A 23,389-nucleotide genomic window follows, 5' to 3' on the forward strand; every position below is an offset into this window, starting at 1 on the left:
TGATATTTAAAAAAATATAAAAAATTAACTGAACCGCACCGATATCTACATAAGTGAGACAGTTTCAAAAATTTTAATTTTGATTATATATAATAAAATAATCAAAAACTTGGTATGGTATAAATTTTATAAAATAATCTCCCAACAATTGACACTCCTAGCAATAATCACCCATTGGGGGACTTAACTGATAAATCCGAAAATCGTGTTGTACACACTGCAAAAGAGCGCGTGACTGTATTCATAAAGCGTTGAAAGAGAGGGGAAGATTCTGCCATAGTTGAATCCAGTGGTCGGCGAAACCAACCGTTAAAAGTATTCCGTCAGTGCCTCCGTCAAATTCAACTCTTTCAATACTTCAAACCGTACCTTAATCAAAGGTCAGCTGTCCTGTTGGAATTGGAGTCTAAGTCTAACCTTCGTCCCTAGATTCACCTCCTCTTTTTATAAATATAAGCAAGCAAGTTCACATTTTGCTGCTCAATTATTCTTTCTAATTCTCAATTCTCACTGCCACATAAATTTCTCCAAATATTCATATCAATAAACAAAGGCAAGCTGTTTCTTTTAGACCCAAGCTCAAGAATTTTTGAGTTTCCCTTTTGCTTCCGCAGATTTTACCAGGTATTTCTCATCCTCCAATTGCAACTTCGACTCTGTTTTGGTTGAAAAATAAAAACTGATGTTGCTTTTATTTTTTGTCTTTCTCAATTCGGTTTCCTTTCTGGTTTTTCTCCGCAATCAAACGGACTGATATAACAAGGTTTTATTGTGTGTATTCTCATGCTTCGGTTCTTTAGACTATAATATAAAAAAGGGTGGATAAATTGAAACGGGTAAATAGGCGCATATATTTCTATTCCGGAATTGTCATAGCCTTATTTATTGAATAAAATGAACAAATAGTAAATAATTTGTTACAATAATATGCTTCGTGATGTGTTTACAGTTGTGCACTTCTAAGCTTGAATAAATAAGTAATGAATTTCTTATATGTTAGTTGAATGACATGTATATTGTAGCTTAACAACGTTTCCCTGCTTCTAATTTTTTTATTTTATTATATGAAGTCAAAAATGAAGACTTTCACCTTCTTTCCAATAGCGGCTCGTATTAGTTTTGGCACTTCTAAGGTTGCTTGACAGCAACGGTAAAGTTGTCTTCACAGTTTGAGCCGCATAATCAGCCATTGATGCTTGCATCAGGGTTGATCGCCTACATTACACCCTTCGGGTGCTGCCATTTCCACGACCCTGCGTGAACGCGAGATACTCCATGCGTCGGGCTCTCCTTTTATGAGAGAGGTGTGCGAGTTATCTTGTGCTCGACTATCAGAACTTTTAAGGTTCTTTTTGGAGGAGAGTGGATGTGGAGGTTGTGGTAGGTAGAAAGTGTGTTGTTTCTAATTTTTTATGTCTTCAAGAGGTATAGAGGAGTTGCTTATTAAGCCATAGCTGGTTTACAGAATGCAAATTTTAATGCATACGCAACTATTAGGACTGATGTGAGAGTTGACGGTAGATGGGCACTTCAATTTTTATTTTTGTTTTGTTTCTGTTGTGTTATGAGAATCATAAGGAGCATGGTCATATTTAAGATGTATTTGGTAAATCTGGTTGTGAACTTGTAATTTCCATCTAAATGTTGCTAGACTAAAAATGTTCTTACTTGGCAAGACATAATTGCATCTCACTTTTATATACTATTGTTAATTTCGCATGATAGATTATCATTTTTTTTTGCCTCGTGATATCATGCAACGTGCAATGGTTGTGCTCCGAGTGCTTGAATCTGTAATTTCTGCGCGTCCAAGTCATTAGAAAACTCTGTTTTCCCATCAACAAGGGTTGCCAAACTGATGTATACTTGTTTGTGTACCTTTTGCAGGTTGATTTGTTAACAGATACTAACTGTTAAAGTGTTCGTACTGGGAATGATTTATGCTTAGGTCAGCTAATGATAGCCATATAGCATGGAATCACACCATCTGTATGGATATGGTGTGACTGGTGCGAATTTATCATACTCTTACTCTAAGGCTACTACTCCTTCATTGCCTAATAGGCTGTTGGGAACATTGAAATTTGACTCGAGAAATTCTCCAAACTCTCCATTTGCAAACTATTTTGATCCTGATACCCCTACCACATTAAGTGATAGCCTGGAGCAGCACAGCTCTACTGAAAATATTTCAGGAACTAGTCCTTCCAGTAATTCCTCACTGGATTATAATCATTATTTCCATCGCCCTAGCCCCTCTCCTAATTTCCGCCCAAACACTCTACTGGTTCGCTCTGGTGAAACTTCTTTACAACAGTATGCAAACCACAGTCAGAACATGAAACATGCTCTGCTGCAATTGGAAACTGCTTTAATGGGGCCAGAGGAAGAAGCCACAACATCCAGTCCCTCGGCAGGGGATATTAAGCAGCCACAAACATCAGGTCAGAGGTCCAGGATGTGGAACCAAGAAGGCCAGGTTTCGCGTCGAATTGAAACACAGCCGTTACATGTCTCCGCCTTTGGCATATCAAGCAGTGGGATTCAAAGTGAGAAGCGGCACAAAGCAATGGAGGATTTGTCATTGCAGGGAATTCCTTCTGGCAACCTAAAGCAGCTGCTTATAGCATGTGCCAGAGCTCTTGCTGAGAACAAATTAGATGATTTTGGATCACTGATTGCCAAGGCAAGAAATGCTGTTTCCATTACTGGAGATCCGATCCAACGTCTCGGTGCTTACATAGTAGAAGGGCTAGTAGCTAGAAAAGAAGCATCTGGAACCAACATTTACAGGGCTCTGAGGTGTAAGGAACCAGCTGGCAGGGATTTGCTTTCCTACATGCAAATCCTATATGAGATATGTCCTTATCTAAAATTTGGTTACATGGCTGCAAATGGTGCAATAGCAGAAGCATGCAGAAATGAAGATCGCATTCACATTATAGACTTCCAAATTGCACAAGGGACTCAATGGCTGACTCTTCTTCAAGCTCTTGCGGCCAGGCCTAGCGGTGCCCCTCATGTACGTATTACAGGGATTGATGATCCAGTTTCAAAATATGCCCGGGGAGATGGATTAACATTAGTGGGGGAGCGGCTCGCAGAAGTTTCTAAGAAATTCAACATTCCAGTTGAGTTTCATGCAGTGCCAGTTTTCGCTCCTGAAGTCACCAGGGATATGCTTGACGTCAGGCCTGGTGAGGCTCTGGCAGTAAACTTCCCTTTGGTACTTCACCACACACCTGATGAGAGTGTTGACGTGACTAACCCAAGGGATGAGCTTCTTAGGATGGTAAAGTCGCTTTCTCCCAAGGTGGTCACTTTGGTGGAACAAGAATCAAATACAAACACAGCTCCTTTTTTCCCGCGATTTTTAGAAGCTCTAGACTACTATTGTGCCATGTTCGAGTCCATAGACGTGACCTTGGAAAGGGACAGGAAGGAGCGGATCAACGTGGAGCAGCATTGTTTGGCTAGGGATATAGTTAACGTCATAGCATGCGAGGGGAAGGAAAGGGTGGAACGTCATGAGCTATTAGGCAAATGGAAACTGAGGTTCACAATGGCAGGGTTCAGGCAATATCCGCTGAGCTCGTACGTGAATTCAGTGATAAAGAGCCTCTTGAGGTGCTACTCAGAGCATTATACACTAGTGGAGAAAGATGGCGCTATGTTGTTGGGATGGAAGGACAGGAATCTAATCTCAGCATCTGCTTGGCACTGAGAATGAAACAAATTTATGTAAACCAGAGGAAGAGCTATTTCTAGCAAATAACAGTTTCTAGTATAGTATGTGGGAAACAGATGAAATAGCCTTTCTAGCACGTCATGTAGTTTGAATGTAGCGATAGATAATTTCAGGTATCACAAACTATTGTTTATAGGTATCTTTTATTTTGTTCATGGGCTCATCCCTTAGTTTAGAAATTTTCTTGCGGAATCTTTAGGATATTAATTTTAAGTATCACAACCTATTGTGTTTATAGATAACTTTCATTTTGTTAATTAGCTCTTGTCCCTTAGTTTGGAAGTTTTCTTGAGTTGCACCAAATTTTGTAATGGAGCAGTTGAAAACATCAAACTCTCAAGGGGCGAACAAAAACAAGATGGAGTAATAGAAAAATAGAAAATGCAAAAGAGACACATTATCTCTTTTGCATTATCATTGTAAACTATCCTTGTAAATTTGTTCTGGTAGTGTAAATGTCTAATAGATTGGCAAAGTTTTACATAAACACAAATGAAAGGCCCAATTGACAAGCCTCTCTCACTTCATAGTGTGTTTGTATGACAGAACATTTCTATTTTGTGTCTCACACAACAAATACACATATTACGTGAATCATTTTCATTGCATAACACGTTTCTCCATTAAATAAAAGAAGAACAGAAAAGGTAATTACAAAAGTTCTCTGTCAGATAATTGTTTGTGTGTGTTAGTCTTTTTTGTCTATTTTTAAAATTTCTGGCCCAATTGAAGCAAATATGCACCGGCTAACAAGTTCTCTTTTCATGTTCTGCTCCCATCCATCTTTAATTTTACGATCCCAATTTTTTATTTTTTTTCACAGATGGGAGATTTGCTTTTAGAGATCTATCTTTTATACATAAGAGATCTAAAAATGATACTTTCTTAATTTTAATATTGTAAAAAATCGTGAAAGCAAAATAATTAATAAAAGAGTATTCAGATATTGTTTTTGTTTGTTTTCCAGTTTCTATAGTAAAATAATGGGCGAAAAACTTGTTTCAATAATAAAAGAAAGGATGAATAAATTATGGACAAAAATAAAAGACTAAAGGAAGAAACAGTATTTTGGTTGTGAATTCTCTGCTCGAGGTACGATGAAGAGTTTCAGGTAACACCTTCTGAGTTATAGTTTTCATGATTGATTCTTTTTTTCTATTCTTGTATGAGTGTCTTAATATAGAAAGCACACAACTTACGCTGTTACGCATGATTTCTAAATTTTGCTTTTTATATTATTAAAGTTATAAAATTATTTTTATATTATTTTATTGGTAATTAAATAACTTTCATTACCAAGTAAATGTTATGTACAAATCTCAAAATAAAAATGAAGCTTGGACATAAGGCTCCAAGCAGTCAAAACCAAATAGCACAAGCATCTAACAAGTAACAAAATTCCTAAGGATAAACCTGGGAAATAGTTTTTATTTTTTTTTATTTTTGGTAATAAAGGTATTTATTCGAATAGCAAACTTCAAGAGTTATTACAAGGAGAGACTCGCCTAGGTAACAATCTACATATTCCATCTCTTTCAAAAGTAGTACAAACAAAAACGGGGAAGGGATATGTGAGTAATCTTCCAAAAGCGTCCATTTTGCATGCATTTTTTGCTAATTGGTCTGCCGCTCCATTAGCTTCCTAAATACATGCTTTAATGACGGATCACTCGTGCTCCTCAATAGGGACCTGCCATCATCAATCAAGTTTTGGTAGAGACAATCATCATTAGGGAGCATGTTAATAAGTTCTTGACCATCCGTTTCAATTACTAATGGTAACAATCCTTTTTCAATTGCTAGTTTAACCCCGTGAAATAGTGCCAATGCCGTCATGTAGATATTTGTCGCGTGTTCTATACCCATGTTGAATCCCAGAACCCATGATTTGTTACTATCCCTGAAGACAACCCTATACCACCTTTTCCTGGATTACCTAAACATGCGCCATCTATGTTTAGTTTGTAGAAGTTGGCATTGGGTGATTCCCACTTAATAAGAATGGTATTTCTTCTAGATTTACTAGCTAGCCTATTAGTCGAAAAAAATCCCTATTCACGGGAATGTTAATGTTAGGGGATGAGTTGTTGTCCCTAAAAACAATATTGTTTCTGGTGGTCCATATATGCTATAGTAGTAAAGGGAGAAGTTCCGACCAGTTGACATATTTGTTGAAGGGTTTTCTAGACTTCAGCTGAGAGCTAGCTTTGCTTTCATAATATGAGTTTGTTTGGTCAAGCTTCTAGTAGGTTAAAAGTATTTTTTTTTTTAAAAATATTTATTTGAAAATATGAGGTGTTCGTCCAAAATAGAGAAGTACTTTGAGCATCAACAAAAATAAATTTTCTGCCTTTGAAGAAGCTACAAATTCTAGCTTCTTCCAAGAAGTAAAAGCAGAAAATTAATTTTTTCAAGACAAAAATATCCTTACCATAAAATTATATTTCTTAAATTATCCCTTATTAATATAATTTTTTTAATCTCTATTGTCCCTTTCTTCTCCTTTTTATTTTTACACTATTTTTATTCCTCTTCTCTTATTCCTATTTGGAATAATCTCTCCACTATAAATATATCTCTCCTTTTCTCTTTCGATGTTTCTTCGTTTCTTCGTTTCCTATTACTCTTTGAAATAATAATACTAATCACTATATCTAAATATTTTCTTCACAAGGTATAATTATTTTTCTTTTGTAGTATACTAGTATTATATGATCTCCAGTTTGTAATTTTATTTTATATTTTTTTTGGCATGCATGCATATTATATAGTTGACATAATGCAACACTATCTAGTTTATTGTTTTCTCAAGAATTGATAGTATTTTTCATACATATAACTTGTAAGCACATATATTCCTACAAATATTATTGCTTTTATGAACTTATATTTTATATTAGCTAAAATATTTACTATATATTACTTTATATTTTATACTTTAATTAAATATAGATAAAAAACTAATTAAATTCTTTTAGAATCAATATATAAAATTTCTCTTTTTTAGACAATGTTAATTGTAAACTAAATCTTTACTATCATTTTTTCATAATTTATCAATCAAAAGTACTTTTTAGAAAGATTGGCAAAACATAATTTACTTATCAAATATCTGCAAAAAGTATTTTTCAAACGAGTTGGCCAAACACAAACTGCTAATCTTCAAAAGTACTTGTCACGACCCAAAATTCACAAGTCGTGATGGCACCTAACCCAACTCTCCTAGATAAGCCAACAATCACATAATAATAATAAAATCGAATAAACATGGTCTATTAACTCAAAAACGGAGGAATATCATAAAGTATGTGAGAATAAACCATAATACTGCTACAACCAACCCCAAAATCTGGTATCAAAGAGTACACAAGCACTACTGAATAACAACATACAAGCAAAAACCTTTAATACAACTGTTTGAACAATAGAGCAGTAAAGATAGAGATAACTGAAGAGAACTTCAAGGATTGATGACGACATAACAACTACCCCGTAGTCTCCCAAAAGCTCGCAACAACTCAAGCCTGAGAATCAACTCGACCAGCTGTACCTAAATCTGCACATGCAGTGCAGAGTATATTATGAGTACAACCGACCTCATGTACTCAATAAAAAATAACACTAACCTTGGGCTGAAAGCAGTAACGAAAATAATAGTCAAATGCCAATATCAATAACCGGTAACAATTCGGAATATAAAGGAAAACTGTAGAAACAAGTAGGTCAATGATATCATGTTCAGCTTGTTCACATTGTAGAAATTTAGACATGCTTTCAAGTATAACAGTTAAAGCCCAACATGGATAAAGTATTTCATTTACGCTATGCCTACATATCAAGTATACATGTCAATCAATAATGTCACAGTAGATCCATTCATATTCATACTTAACAGTGTACGAGTGCCTGGCATAATTGTCCATCATCAAAGCACGTATATAAAATACTGTGCATGTGTTGACTGCTGGCATGTCAAACTTCAGAGGGGCGGATCCTGCCCAAGCGCTAATCATAATCATTTAGCCCAATAGTGTGGTCATACAATGTCTTCCCAAAACAATAACACTTAGCCCAATATGGGCATGGCGTATGCGTCACCTCAAAATCAATACCAAGCCGGCTCTATGGTCCAAACTCAGTCATTTACCGTTCATGTATCAGATAAACACATCTCAAAATGCTAAGTTTAACAGTGTTACACATAAGAGGGATCAACAATATGTGATGAATCAAACAAGAAGTACTGAAACAGAGATGTCATACATGGATATAGCATCATGACTGAGAAAATGTGTATATATAAGGCATATAGCTCTGAGACAGCAAGAATATCCCTATCAAGTCTCAAACAAATAACTCTTAGCCTAGACATAATGTCTAACATGAATCACAGTTCAAATTATTAAACAAGTAGAGAAAACGCGGAGATAACAAGGTATGATAGCAAAACAAGCCTGGTAATAGCCTAAAGGCCTCCCCAACTAAGAACACACCGGTGCACGTACACACTCCCATCACCAAACGTGTACGTCACCCCAATATCTTTCATATAACGTAGTTCACATGGTTAAATACCCTCAAATCCAAGTTTAGATGTGTTACTTACCTCAAAGCGCGCAAATCAGTACTCCAAAAAGCCCTTGACTCGCGAATCGGCTTTTAAACGACTCGAATCTAGTCATAACTACTTCATACCATCAATAATAGCAATAGGAAATAATCTCTAATGATAAAACTAGAATCGTTAATCAAAATCAGAAAGTCAACCCCAAAAATTCACTCTAGACCCGCACCCTGGAATCCGACAAAATTCACAAATTCTGAACATTCATTCAATTACGAGTCCAACCATACTAAATTCATCCAATTCCATCCACAAATCGACCCCCAAATCACCAAATCTCACTCTCCAACAACATAGCCTAAAATCTCCAATTTTCACCTCAAATACACATAAACTAGGTATAATAATCAATGGGTAATCAATATTTATCAATAAAAGTGATAAATCTTCACTTACCTCTTCAATGGTAGCAAAATACCTCTCAAAATCGCCCTTAGCCGAGCTCTACAAGTCCAATATGAGAGAAATAACTCAAACCCTCGATTTAATACACTGCCCCAGCGATTTCGCACCTGCGGCTTACTTAAATGCACTTGTAGTCCCGCTTCTGTGGAATCGTGGCCACATCTGCGGCTTCCTACAAAAGCCGACCATACACTTCTGCAGAGTAACCATCGCATCTGGGAGTCCGGTTCTGCGGACTCCTTCCGCATTTACGGTCCCAGACCTTCACGCCAATATCCGCTTCTGCGGTCACTCTTGCGCTTCTGTGCATGCGCATCTGCGTCTCAATGTCCACATCTGCGAAAACCCATGAACACACCCCACTTCACTTTTGCGTTCCACCTCCCGCATCTCTGAGCTCCCCAGCCTCAGCATATTTCGCACCTGCGTTGGCCTGACTACTTCTGCGGTCTCGCACCTGCGGCCAAATCCTCGTAGGTGTGATTGTACCAAAACTTGAAATTCTTCAGCAATTCTACAAAGTCCAAACTTGGTCCGCACATAATCCGAATCGCACCCGAGGTCCAATCTAAACATACCAACAAGTTTTAGAACATGATACAAACTTACTCTAACCCTCAAATCACATCAAACAACACCAAAATTTCGAATCACACATCAATTCAGGTCTAATGAACTAATGAACTTCCAACTTCTGAAACTAATGCCGAACCACATCAAATCAAGTCCGATTGACCTCAAATTTTGCACACTAGTATCAAATGACATAACAGACCTATTCCAACTATCGAAACATAAATCCGATCCCGAAAGTCAACTTTCGGTCAAACCTCTCAACCTCCCAAACCTTCAACTTTCCAACTTTAGCTAAAAAAGCATCAAATCAATCTACGGACCTCAAAATCAACATTCGTATACACGGCTAAGTTCAAAATCACCATATGAAGCTACTGGAACCATCAAAACTCCATTCTGGAGTTATCTACACAAAAGTCAAAATCCGGTCAACTCTTTGAACTTAAGCCTTCAACCTCGGGACCAAGTGTCCCAATTCACTCTGAAACATCCCCGAAACCAAGCCAACTACCCTGGCAAGTCACATAACCACAAATGAATATAGAAGAAGCAATAAATAGGAGAATTAGTCTACAGTACAAAAAATGACCGACCGGGTCGTTACATTCTCCCCCTCTTAAATAAACATCCATCCTCGAACGGGCCTAGAATCATACATGGAGTCTCAAATAGGTGTGAATATATGCTCCGCATCTCCCGCTCGTCCTCCCAAGTATCCTTCTTGGCCGACTGACCTTTTCAACGAACTTTCACTGATGCTATATTCTTTGACCTCAACTTTCAAACCTGCTCGTCCAAAATAGCCACCGGCTCTACATCATAAGTCAAATCCCCATCCAGTTGTACCGTGCTGAAGTCCAAAACATGTGACGTATCACCAAAATACTTCTGGAGCATAGAAACATGAAACACTGAGTGAACACCGGATAGACTAGATGGCAAGGCAAGTCTGTGGGCCACCTCTCCGATCCTCTCAAGCACCTCGAAAGGACCAATATACCGAGGGCTCAACTTGCCTTTCTTTTCGAACCTCATCACACCCTTCATGGGCAAAACTCTAAGTAACACCTTCTCACCCACCATATATGCAACATCGCGAACCTTCCTATCAACATAACTCTTATGTCTGGACTGTGCTGTACGAAACCGATCCTGAATCAACTTGACTTTCTCCAAGGCATTCCGAACCAAATCAGTGCCCAACAACCTAGACTCTCCCGGCTCAAACCAACCAACTGGAGAATGATAACGCCTCCCATATAAGGCCTCATAAGGAGCCATCTGAATACTCGATTGGTAGCTGTTATTTTAGGCAAAATTTGCAAGCAGTAATAACTGATCCCATGAACCATCGAAATCCATAACACTTGCGCGTATCATGTCCTCCAAGATCTGAATGGCGTGCTCGGACTGCCCGTTCGTCTGGGGGTGAAATGTTGTACTCAACTCAACTCATGTACCTAACTCATACTGCACAACTCTCCATAAATGCGATATGAATTGCGTGCCTCGCTCAGTTATAATGGACACCGGCACACCATAAAGACGCTCAATCTCACAGATATAGATCTGAGCTAGCTGCTCTGAAGAATAGGTAGTCACAACCAAAATGATGTATGCAGACTTGGATAGTCTATACACAATAACCCATACTGTATCAAATTTTTTCAAAGTCCGTGAGAGCCCAACAACGAAATCCATGGTAATACGCTCCCATTTTCACTCAGGAATCTCAAGTCTCTAAAGCAAATCGCCCGACCTCTAATGCTCGTACTTCACTTATTGGCCGTTAAACACCGAGCCATAAACTCTACTATATCTTTCTTCATTATTCTTCACCAATAGTGCTACCTCAAATCCTAATACATCTTGGTGGCACCCGGATGAATAGAATACCGCAAACTGTGGGCCTCCTCAAGAATCTACACACGCCACCCATCCATATTGGGTACACAAATCCGATCTTGCATCCGCAACACCCCATCATCTCCAATATAAACCTCTTTGGCAACATTGACTACACTATGTCCTTAAGGAAAATCAAATGGGGGTCGTCATACTGACGCGACGCTTATACAAAGAAGATCGAGAAATCACGCAAGCAAGAACCAATCTAGGCTCCGAAACATATTACCTCACGAACTGATTGGCCAAAGCCTGAACATACAATGCTAGCGGTCTCTCACCAACTTGTATATATGTGAGGCTACCCATACTTGCAGCCTTTCTACTCAAGGCATCGTCCACCATATTGGCCTTTCCGGGATGATACAAAATAGTGCTATCATAGTCTTTTAACAGCTCCAACCACCTCCGCTACCTTAAGTTTAGATCATTTTTCTTAAACAAGTATTTTAGACTCCGATGATCTGTGAATAACTCACAAGACACGCTGTAGAGATAGTGCCTCTAGATCTTCAATGCGTGAACAATGAATGCCAACTCTAAATCATGAATGGGGTAGTTTTTCTCATGGGGCTTCAGCTGACACGAAGCATAAGCAATCACCCTACACTCTTGCATTAAGACTCACATGATGTCAATCCGTGAAGCATCACAATAAACTATATATGAATTCGATGCTGATGGCAAAACTAGAACTGGAGTTGTGGTCAAAGCAGTCTTGAGCTTCTAAAAGCTCTCCTCACACTCATCAGACCACCTGAATTGGGCACCCTTCTAGGTCAACCTAGTTAATGGTGTAGCAATGGATGAAAAAACCCTCCCCAAAATAGCGCTAATAACCTTCCAAACCCAAGAAGTGCTGAATCTTTATAGCTGAAGACGGTCTGGACCAACTCTGAACTGCCTCAATCTTCTTCAGGTCTACCTTAATCCCCTCACTAGACACCACTTGGACCAAGAATGCCACCGAATCAAGCCAAAACTCACACTTGGAGAATGTAGCATATAGCTTCTTCTCTCTCAAGGTCTAGAGTACAATTCTTAGATGCTGCTCATGATCCTCCTAGATGCGTGAGTACACCAATATGTCGTCAATGAACACAATGACGAATGAATCAAGATATGGCTGGAATACACACTTCATCAAGTGCATAAAAGTTGTTGGGAGCATTGGTCAGCCCAAAAGACATCACAAGAAACTCGTAGTGCCTATAGCAGGTCCTGAATGTCGTCTTCAAAATATCAAAATCTTGAATCTTCAATTGATGATAGCCTGACCTCAAATCAATCTTTGAAAATACCCTCGCACCCTGAAGCTGGTAAAATAAGTCATCAATGCATGGTATAAGATACTTGTTCTTAATGATAACTTTGTCCAACTGCCGGTAGTCAATACACATCCTCATAGTACTATCTTTCTTCTTCACAAATAGAACCGGCGCACCCTAAGGCAACACACTAGGCCCGATGAAGCCCTTTTAAAATAACTCTTGAAGTTGTTCCTTTAACTCTTTCAATTCTGCTGGTGCCATGCGATACGGTAGAATAGAGATCCCTCACAAAGGCCAAATATGCCAGACATCCCTTCTCAACCATCCGTTGAACCTTCAAATATGAAATCACTATACTAGGAACATAATATAGGGAACCTCTCCTCTCAACCCTAGGCAACCCCGACATCGCTAATGTTACGGTCTTAGCATGACAATCGAGAATAGCATGATATTGTGATAACCAATCCATGTCTAATATCATGTCAAAATCAAAGGTTCTTATTCTTGTTCATAACTTTTCATATATATTTTGGCTACGAATCGAAGGCAGATAAATTGTTAAGGCTACAACCGAGCCCGGATTCAATACTACTGCTGGTTTGGCTATTTATTCTATCTTTCATTTGCTTATATAATATTATTAATCACTTGTATCGGATGAATCCACATATCCTTAAAATCGCATATAAATTCCATTGTTATCCATTTTAAGGGTAAACATAGTTTTCTGTAAAATTTTAAAAATTTGTTTGTTTCCAAGTGTATAGAAGGCGATGGATTTCATGCTTTGCCCCTGACACATTCATTTTTTATCCTGAGGAGGAAAGTACGTTTATTTCAATGTGAATCATCGGCCTGATACGTATTATATAATTGCCAGAATGAAAAGAGTCCGTAGTTTTGGACAAATTTTTTAATTTTGAAAAAAAATACCTCATTTTGGATTTTTTAAAAAGACCATTTTGGTCCTTGAGGTATTGCAACTTTTCAGTTTTGATCCTCATATTATTCAACTCAGTAAATCTGACTGTTAATCATATAAAAAGTGTGATTCCCATCTCGAGAGTAACTTACACCAACTTTTCATTTTGTAATTACGAAGATGGTCATTGCATACTTTTTGGGGTTTTAAAAGGACAGCAATTCTGATGGCACAAACTTCTTAACTAGCATCACATGCGCAAAGTAAAACCACAAACAATAAAAAACGAAACATAAATTTAAAGCAATTAAAAAAATTCAAAGATAAAAGGAGAGTTAAATTGAACTTTATCGATTCGAAGTATCAGTAAAATGATTTTGAGCATCAAATTTATGAAAATTTATTAAAATATAATGACATCTAAAAATATGTACTAGGAGTAACTTTGTAGTAATTATACATTTTTTTCCAAAAATAACACGATATCATTTCTGCCAAAAAAAAAAAGGTACTTAAAGCTAATATTCCCGGTACAATTCAAACATCCATATTTATTTTCCAAAAAGATAAAGCAAAAATTAATTCTTTCAAAACGAACCACAAAAACCAATGGTTTGTAATCAAGCAGAACGTGTTAAGGGTGCAAATAAATTTATGAAGCAATCATGACAGAAAAAAGCTCTAGTTTAATTTCATCCATTGCTTGTTTTTATGTTTCATGAAATGACATCAAAAACCGGATTTCCAGCAAATTAGTATAACATATTGCTGTTTCAATTATTAAAGAATGTGTCTTACAATCACAACCCGCTAAAATATTGTGCAAGTGTCCGCTCCTTATTTGTTAAACAATACTACTCCTACTTTTAGTGTAGGAACTAATGGATTTCCTGCTTTGCCTGTACGTCATATTCACGTTTGACCCTTAAAAAGAAAGTAGTTTTCTATTTTATTTGAATCACTTCCGCAATAAAAATAAATATTCAAACAAAATTACCTAAATCAATGGCTAGATACGTATCCAACACAAACCAATTCAGTGTAGTTGCCACTTGCCAGTTGGATATATGAGAGACTAAGGTGATTTTGCGCAGCTTTTATGAAAATACGTTTGTTAAAAATAGAAGAAGAATTGCCCTAAATAATAAAAAGCGGTTTGAAGAAATTGTGTAAATAAGATGTTTTTGAAACATAAAATTAGAATTTACGACTCTTTAAACTAATAAGTCCGCTTATATAATGTAAATATATAAATAATATTTCTAAAGCAACATATTAAGATCAAGAGTACTAAATTTGTTACGCAAAGCAATAAAACATTGGTCAACATAGCAAATATTAATTTTTAAATTAAAATCCCTACATAATAATAGGATAGTAAAATCAGCAATCAAAAGAAATAAATTTAAGGGAGATTTTTCCAACTATATAAAAATTAGGTCCCTACTTAGTCTATCTAATCGTAGAGCATGACTTTCAAAAATCAGCAATAATAATAATATTATAACAATAGAGATTTTGGAGTTTTCTTCCTTTCTTATCTTTCTTCCTATCTTCTCTCTCGACAAACCCTAGCCTAATACTTCCAAATCTAGCTTAACAAATTATAGTCTAGCACTCCAATTCCTGAAATAAAATCCAAATAATCTGCATGATGAATCTTTATTCGTCACATGGGAAATGACAAATAAGACAGCAATGATGTTTTAATAATTATAACAAGATGCATTTTATAAAGTCCATGTGTAGATGGAGTACTTCTGCAAATCAAACTCTACCTTGGTGTCGCCTAGTTACCAAAGATGCTCTTCCCCTATTTAACGTAATTTGTTTCCCATTTCCTTAAACATTGTATTTTGGAATAGGAATCATACAATATAAGTAATATGTTGGCTAACGTTAGCATATAGGTAAGCATTGGAAAAAGGAAATTACATTACAGAGCTAGATGGTGAAAAGCATTTAATAGTGAAGTACTAGATCTTTAGCATATAATGCTATCTACAATGGTCTGATTAGAGCATATTGGTGGGGAAGGTTGTTTTCTGGTGGACCTGTGTCTCTTAAGTTACTATGTTTTGATAAATCTTACTATATTAAGTAAATTAAATGCAAATATTTCTAATAGTGGTAATTAGACTCCCCTAATCGAATAACTAGGTAAATTTCTTTTTCCTCTTTTTGAAAATGCTTTTGTTAAAGTAAAAATCCTTTTGAAGAACTTGTGTATATGAGATGTTTTTGAAACAAAAAAATTTATAATTTGCGTCTCTTTATAAGTCCCCACTTGTATAATATTTCTAAAGCAGCATATTAAGATCAAGAGTACTAAATTTGTTAGGTAAAGCAATAAAAAGTTGGTCAACATAGCAATTTTTTTAAAACTAAATTACACTCCGTGCATAATAATAGGACAGTAAATTCAGCAATCCAAAGGAATAATTTATTTTTTTTACTGAATTGAAAATTCTTTCTATGCAAGGTAATTAAGTACAAACATCGCTAGTAATGATAGTAGGCTCCCATATAATCACATAGCTAGGTAATTTCTTTAAATTAACTCATGAAAAAAAGGTTCAAAGTGATGACATCTTTGTGAGCTGTTATTGAGATAAACATGTTTTTTAGGGTAAGAAAAAATAAATAAAAAGAACGGTTTATGTTATTATTTTCATCTCTTTTTAAAAGCCTTTAGTTTGTTTTAATCGTAAACCAAATAAGCGAGTTCTTACATAAACATAAGCAAACATTTTCCCACCTAATCGTGTTAGAAACATTATCATAGTGATAGATTGCGAAATCCCAAGTTTATTACAATTGTAACACTATAAGAAAGAGAGCTGCTATTCTTATTGCTTCCCACCAACAACTCTGGAACTGAAGAATATCACATATATAGCCGCTAAACTCTTCAATAATCCCGGACGCGAAAATTTAAAAAACATGTCAAATTTACAAGACGGTGGTGACCTCCGGTCACCGCTCATCCCTCCGTCTGTGGACGAATGTTTAAAACCGAAGAAAGTAACGATGGATCAAATGTTTGAAAAATATAGCGGAGAGTTTGGGTGGTGGCAATTGAGGCATTTCTTGCTAACGAGCATGGCTTGGGCTCTAGAGGGGATCCACACCATGGTTATGATTTTTTCGGATCGTGAACCAGGTTGGCGGTGTTCGACGAGCCGCGGGTGCGATTCAACGGCTAAAAGTGTGTGCGACCTTGAGCCAGGGTCTTGGGGATGGTTCGGTGGAATTGGAAGTTCTACGGTGTCGGAGTTTGGATTGATATGTGGACAAAAATACAGAGTTGGACTTGTCCAAGCTTTATTTTTCGCTGGCTGCATGATCGGTATGTTCATTATGTTTTCTGCATTTTTTCTAATTTAAGAAAAAGATAGAAATTATTGTCTTGATCGTTTTGAACCATGGAGGTTAAGTATTTAAGTATAGAGGTTAATGCTTTTCCTTGCAACCTTTTACGATTAGAACGAGGGATAGACGTTCGGGCAGTTCATTTGAATATGAAAATTACAGTTTGAATTTTTAATTTTTGGATAGACGAAATGACAATCCAAATCCAATTCAAATAAGATCGGATTAGATTGAATTTTTAAAATTCGGTTTCGTATTAATCAATTTGGATATTTGGATTTTCGGTTTTTGAGCTTATAAGTTGAGATGTTTCTTCTTTTTATAAAAATAAATATCCAAATGAATCACTCATATCCCGCAATCATCCAAATAAAAGTATTTAAGCAATAAAATTATTATCAAGAAAATACAATAGAGATATTAATACGACCGATAAGAAGTAGCAATATTAAAAAATCATGTCCAAATAGAAAGTTTTCTATCAGTAACAACAACAACAATCCAGTATAATTTCACTAGTGGGGTCTGAGGAGGGTAGTGTATACACAGACCTTATCCCTACCCTGGGGTAGAGAGGCTGTTTCCAATAGAAACTCGACTCCCTCCCTCCAAGAACTCTCCACCTTGCTCTTGGGGTGACTCGAACTCATAATCTCTTGGTTGGAAGTGGAGGGTGCTAACCACTAGAGCAACCCACTCTTGTCTTTTCTAACAGTAACTTAATACTAATTAATATTAAATATATGAGATACTATCTAATAGGTAGGGTATTGAATTTATTATTATTGACATATAGATTATAAACTAAATATAAAATATAAAATTTTGAATTTTCAGATATCCAATCCAAAATCCAAAAAATTTAAAAATTAAATCCAAAATTCAATCCGCAATCCGAAATCCAAACCAAAAATCTAAAAAATTCGGATATCGGTTTAGATTTCGGATTTGCCCAAACTATACCCACCACTTGTTAGAACAACATAACACCATCTTTTACATCTTTAGCTCATGAGGTGCATTTGTCAAAAAGGTGTAGGTCACTAGCGGAGTATTTTCTTGAGGCAGCGTTTTCTTGATAGAATGATTTATGTAAGTTGCGTCTAACGGGATCGAAATAAACGTGTGTTATGCAAAAGTTAGTAAACCAGTTAACAAAAGAAAAGTATATTAAAAAAGACACAAATATTTAATGTGGTTCGGTCAACTGACGTACGTACATATGCGGAAATGAACAATCACCTATATAAAAGAGATTACAAAATATTGAGAGAACAATCTTACAAAGAGACACACACAAGTAACACGCTAACACTTATCTCACAAATTATCCCCCTAAACAAGACTCTCAAACCCTTAGAGACTATATTATGGATGTACTAAATGAAAAGGAAGAATCCTCAATTTATAAAAGTATAAAATATTTTCCTCCGAAAAAATGACTAACTAAATATGACAGACTTATAATTTTCTTTTATGAAAAGAAAAACCCAAATATGATAAATTAGCAGCCCTTTCTTTGAGGAATTGAAAAATAAAATATGTTAAGAAAATCAAGACAAACATCTAACGGTATCCTCTCCGGGGAGAATTGGTTTTGTAGTCTTTTCCAAAATTTATTTTAGTTTTGTGTCTTTTTTGATAAATTCTTTTATTTTTACACATAAAAAATTTAAAATTAATACATACACTGATACAAGATATAAAATTATTATTTTCTTCCATTCAATTATATAAGCAAAGACAGTAGTATATGGTTTCATTTAATGGGGGGTTTTCAGTACCGAGGAGCTGCAATATTCTGAATTGCTTCGACTGTTAGTGAGAAAACACGTGCGGAGCTGCAATACTCTGAAATTGTCTTGACTGTCAGTGAAAAAACACGTGGGTAAGCAGTAACTTACTTAGTACTTATTAGATATTCCTTTTAATCGGTTAATTTTCGTTTCAAAATAAATGATATATATTTAAATTTAGAAATAATTTAATTTTAAACTCTTTATTTTACTCATAATGAGAAGCATTTATAACCATACAAATGTAATGATCCCACAAAACTTTTACCCTTTAAACTTTTAAGACCACAAGTTTTAAAAATCTTTTTTTTTCTTAAAATCCGTGCCAATCAAACTATTTCGTATAAATTGAAAAGGATGGAGTAACTTTTATACTCCATCCGTTTCAATTTATGTGAACCCATTTGACTGGGCACGAAATTAAAAAAAAGAGAGAAGACTTTTGAACTTGTGGTGTAAAATGAGACACATATACTTTGTGTGGCTATAAATCATTGTATAAAGGTAAATTGTTTCCTTTCCAAATAAGGAAACGGGTCATTCTTTTTGGCACGTAGTAAAAAGAAAATAGATTCACATAAATTGAAACGGGTAGTACTACTTAGATCACTTGATACGTACAAACAATTGTCTAAGTTAATTGAAATTAAAAATGAGACAAGTAAATACAATAATATTTTCCACGATAAGTTAAAATCACATATACATTATCCGTACTTGTAGTAAAATAGTTAAATGGGGACGGAAAACATATACTCCCCCGTTTATTTTTACTTGATATATATACTAAAAATAGATTTTTATTTTTTTTTGTCACTTTATGCATATCAATAGAAGATAATTTTTTTTTCCATATATACCCACAATATTTATTACTTATTTCAAATCATTTTCTCAAATCCAATAAAATATGCATCAATTAATATGAGTATCATGATAAATTATGTACTTTATTTATTATTTTTTAAATGACGTGAAAAGTCAAAACGTGCCAAGTAAAAGTGAACGGAGTAAGTATCATTTAACTTGTTCTCTTGTGCTGGTGGTAAAAATACTATAATACTGTATATATATATATATATATATATATATATATATATATATATGCTTCTTCAATGTATTATCCACCGCAAGGTGTAGCCACATATATAATTTCACAGAGATGACTTTTCTTTTCTTGTCTGAAACATCCCTATTCACCGAAAGTATCGCTATCCTGATAATTTTGTTGTTTCTTTGATTAGTTTGTACAAAGTTGACGAGGACGTGTTTTCCTTGCTTCTTCTTTCCTTTTTGTTTGATAAATGGGTACTCTATCCGTCCTAGGTCATTTGATGCATTTTTTATTTCAGATTAAAATTTTTAAATTTTGATAGCAAATTCTGACATAAAATTTTTAAAATAAATTTTATATATTTAAAAATTACATATATATATATATATATATATATATATATATATATATATATATATATATATATATATATATATATATATATATATATATATATATATATATATATATATATATATATATATATATATATATATATATATATATATATATATATATATATATATATATATATATATATAAATACGTTCTGTCAAAATTCAAGCGGTATCAAATAAACTCAAGTATATCAAACTAAGTGGAATGGGACAAAAGCAACGACGATAGATGACGTATCGGACCAAAAGGCAGAATATAATAAGGACGGCAGGAAATACTATTGAACCAAACCCGTGTTTGGGGCTAATTACGAACGAAGAGGTCAGGAATATACATGACAATAGAAAGATACTTATGGGATGCAATAATATACTCTGAGGCCGTACTATATTAAAAGTCGAGAATATGCTACATCGATTCGGTTATTCAGTCTTCCTTGTATGCTATTGGAATAGGCTGTTTTATTTTCGATAACTCATCCAAAATAAAATCCATAAAAAAAGGCAATTCTGGAACAATGTGTATTTAGTTGATGAATATTTTATTAGGAGTACTAAGTAGGGTATGGAGCAGGTAGGCTAGTCTTGTCAAGTTTCTCTTGGCTAGCATCTTGCAATACTATACTGGGACCCTGCTACTTGCCAACTTCATTCTTTTGACTCGCCCATTTATATTAAGCTACTAGTATTTGTCACACGACGTCTATTTTTCCATGCATATAATATAGGATATTATCTTCCTTCAAAAATATAACTCGTGCTACTTTATTATAATGGTTTTGGCTGTTTAAGGACATTACCTAATATGTTTGGAAGTATTAATCTTCTCCAGTGGACATATAGATCAGACATTCATGAAAATGACAGAGGACCTAAAAAAAAGAAATATAATTAATCTTCCGGTACTGTTTTACGTGCCACTCTTTTGTTTTGATATAAAAAGAAAGACACTTTTATATATTTGAAACGTCTTACTTTAAATTTTTAACTTTATTCATATTTTTATGCTCTTAAGTACGATTTATAGAAATATCATAATACGACCACAAATATTAAAAGTGTTTGTTGGCATGTGCCAAAGCTGTCCCTTCTTCTCTCAGTGAACAATATCTTGTAAAATAAAACAGAAAGCTTAACAGTTTTATTCTTGTAAAACTAACATCTCTGTTTAAATATGTGGCACTATACGCACTATACACAATATAGATTAGTAATTTACTTTGCTATGACCCACTTTGAGATGTTAAGAAAATCTTTCAAATTAATGGTTTTCAGGTGCTGGAGTATTTGGACATTTGTCAGACTCCAAATTGGGAAGAAAAGGCTCCCTCACAATCGTTTGCATTTTAAACGCCATCTTCGGTTGTCTAACAGCATTCTCGTCGAACTATTGGACTTATACTTTACTCCGCTTTCTTTCCGGTTTCAGTACAGGTGGCACTGGACTTTGTGCTTTTGTTCTTGCCACTGAACCCATTGGTCAGTCCTGGCGCGGTGTAGCTGGAATGTCCACTTTCTATTTTTTCTCTACTGGAATAGCCTCTCTATCTGCCATTGCTTATTTCTTCCAATCGTGGCGCTCTCTCTATATTGCTTCTTCGGTTCCAGCTCTTCTGTTCATTATCCTCATACTTCCTTTCCTCCACGAGTCGCCTCGTTGGTTCCTCGTTAGAGGAAAAGTAGATGAAGCCATGAAAATAATGCACAAAATTGCTATTTCCAATGGCAAACACCTTCCTGATGGTGTTATTCTTGCCGTTGACAGCGAAGTGAATAATGACGATGATGCTCTTCATTCTCAATCCGATACCAAAGAAGCGTTAAACGGATCCCTTTTAGATGTACTAAAGTCTCCTCTAACCCGGTTTCGGTTGTTCTTAGCTGTGGTTATTAATTTCTTTGTTTCAGTTGTCTATTACGGGTTGAGTTTGAACGCTGTCAACCTTGGAACCAATCTTTACGTCAACGTTGCCCTTAACGCGATGGCTGAAATGCCTGCCTATTTTTTAACCGCATTATTGTTAGATAAGCTCGGTAGAAAGCCATTAGCAATGTGGACAATGTGGTTCAGCGGCGCATTTTGCTTAGCAGGAAGCTTAATGAAAGGTTACGGAGCGTGGAAAATCGTTCGAATGGTGTGTGGAGTTGTAGGGATATTTTTTATGGCTGGGACTTATAATTTGTTGTATGTGTATTCGATGGAGTTGTTTCCAACTGTGGTGAGAAATGCAGCATTAGGATGTGCAACTCAGGCGTCGCAAATGGGGGCAATTTTGGCACCTCTTGTTGTTGTTTTAGGGGGTGGCGTACCATTTGCAGTGTTTGCAGCTTGTGGGATAGCTGGTGGGTTACTGGTAATATACCTGCCTGAGACCTTAAATAGGCCATTATATGATACTATGGCTGGAATGGAAGAAGCAGAGGCAGAAAAACCATGTATTCTTACTTAATTTTGCTACTTTTTTTTTGGGTTAAAATTGTAGTTTTAGTTTGTGACCTTTTGTACTTTATTTTGGGAGAACTATTATTGGATTGTACGTAGATTTACTATTATTCCTCTTAAATTAGGTATTCGCGATATGGCAAGCTCGAAATTATGCTCTATGGTGTTGATAGTAGGAGTAAATATATTTTGTTCCAAACAGATCAGAGTCGTTCTCTCTCTTACCTTGTTACATCTTTTATAATAATGGGTGTGAAGAAGGAAAAGACGCAACATGCTAAATGAACTTTTCCCTTTATCTATTCTTCAAATGTAGGCTACCACTTCGTCAAATTATTAACAAGCACGTTTTCAATTATCCTATGTCATGTTTTAACACTCAACCATCATCAGAATTCAGAACATAGAGGAGAAATATTTCAAAGGAAGAAGTTGAATTGCATGAAGTGGATGATGGTAACTCAAATAACGAAAGTAAGGCCCAAGATGCCCAAAAAAGTACTTGTGCTTAGAGAAAACCCGAGAAAATGTCCGCCCACTATGCAGCTAAGTGCAGGATACATCGATCTCAGGAAGAATATGTCTACTTGTGATTCTCAAGAAAATCGCGTTGATGTTTTTGTTACTTAAGATGAAATAGTCTTAAAATGAGGGTGAATGAGAAATGGAGGGAAAAATAAAATTTTTGAGTAAAATTTTAAGTTTCTCCCTCTTGACAATGAGACATTGTCCCATATTGGAAGAGGAAAAGATTTTTGGTGGGTATATATATATATAATTGCTCTTCTTGTAGCTCTTAAAGAGTTAAGAAGAAAGCAAGCCTCGCGCCGTCGTCGTCGTCGCTCGCTCGGCTTCGGCTTCGGGCTTCGGCT

At 35.6% G+C, this 23,389-nt stretch overlaps 2 protein-coding genes across 2 annotated transcripts; both read left to right on the forward strand.

Annotated features, from left to right (window-relative positions):
* Positions 1 to 248: 248 nt before the first annotated feature.
* LOC107786387 (scarecrow-like protein 21) lies at positions 249 to 3,964 on the forward strand. The gene is made up of 2 exons (XM_016607858.2): positions 249 to 624; positions 1,888 to 3,964. Exon 2 carries the CDS (start codon positions 1,973 to 1,975, stop codon positions 3,722 to 3,724), a length of 1,752 nt encoding a protein of 583 aa, XP_016463344.1. The 5' UTR covers positions 249 to 624; positions 1,888 to 1,972; the 3' UTR covers positions 3,725 to 3,964.
* Positions 3,965 to 16,169: 12,205 nt separating this feature from the next.
* On the forward strand, positions 16,170 to 22,624 carry LOC107786395 (organic cation/carnitine transporter 4-like). Its single transcript, XM_016607865.2, has 2 exons — positions 16,170 to 16,803; positions 21,350 to 22,624. The coding sequence occupies exons 1-2, from the start codon at positions 16,398 to 16,400 to the stop codon at positions 22,522 to 22,524; spliced, it is 1,581 nt and encodes a 526-aa protein (XP_016463351.1). The 5' UTR covers positions 16,170 to 16,397; the 3' UTR covers positions 22,525 to 22,624.
* The last annotated feature ends 765 nt before the right edge of the window (positions 22,625 to 23,389 follow it).

Source organism: Nicotiana tabacum, chromosome 2 (genome assembly GCF_000715075.1).
Source record: "Nicotiana tabacum cultivar K326 chromosome 2, ASM71507v2, whole genome shotgun sequence".
Taxonomy (NCBI): Eukaryota; Viridiplantae; Streptophyta; class Magnoliopsida; order Solanales; family Solanaceae; genus Nicotiana; species Nicotiana tabacum.

What these genes read in the sequence shown, in the direction of transcription:
- LOC107786387 (XM_016607858.2), top strand. Translation starts at nt 1,973, where the DNA reads ATGGAATCACACCATCTGTATGGATATGGTGTGACTGGTGCGAATTTA.
- LOC107786395 (XM_016607865.2), top strand. Translation starts at nt 16,398, where the DNA reads ATGTCAAATTTACAAGACGGTGGTGACCTCCGGTCACCGCTCATCCCT. An exon ending in TTTCGCTGGCTGCATGATCG is followed by an intron (nt 16,804 to 21,349) that starts GTATGTTCATTA and finishes AATGGTTTTCAG; the next exon opens with GTGCTGGAGTATTTGGACAT.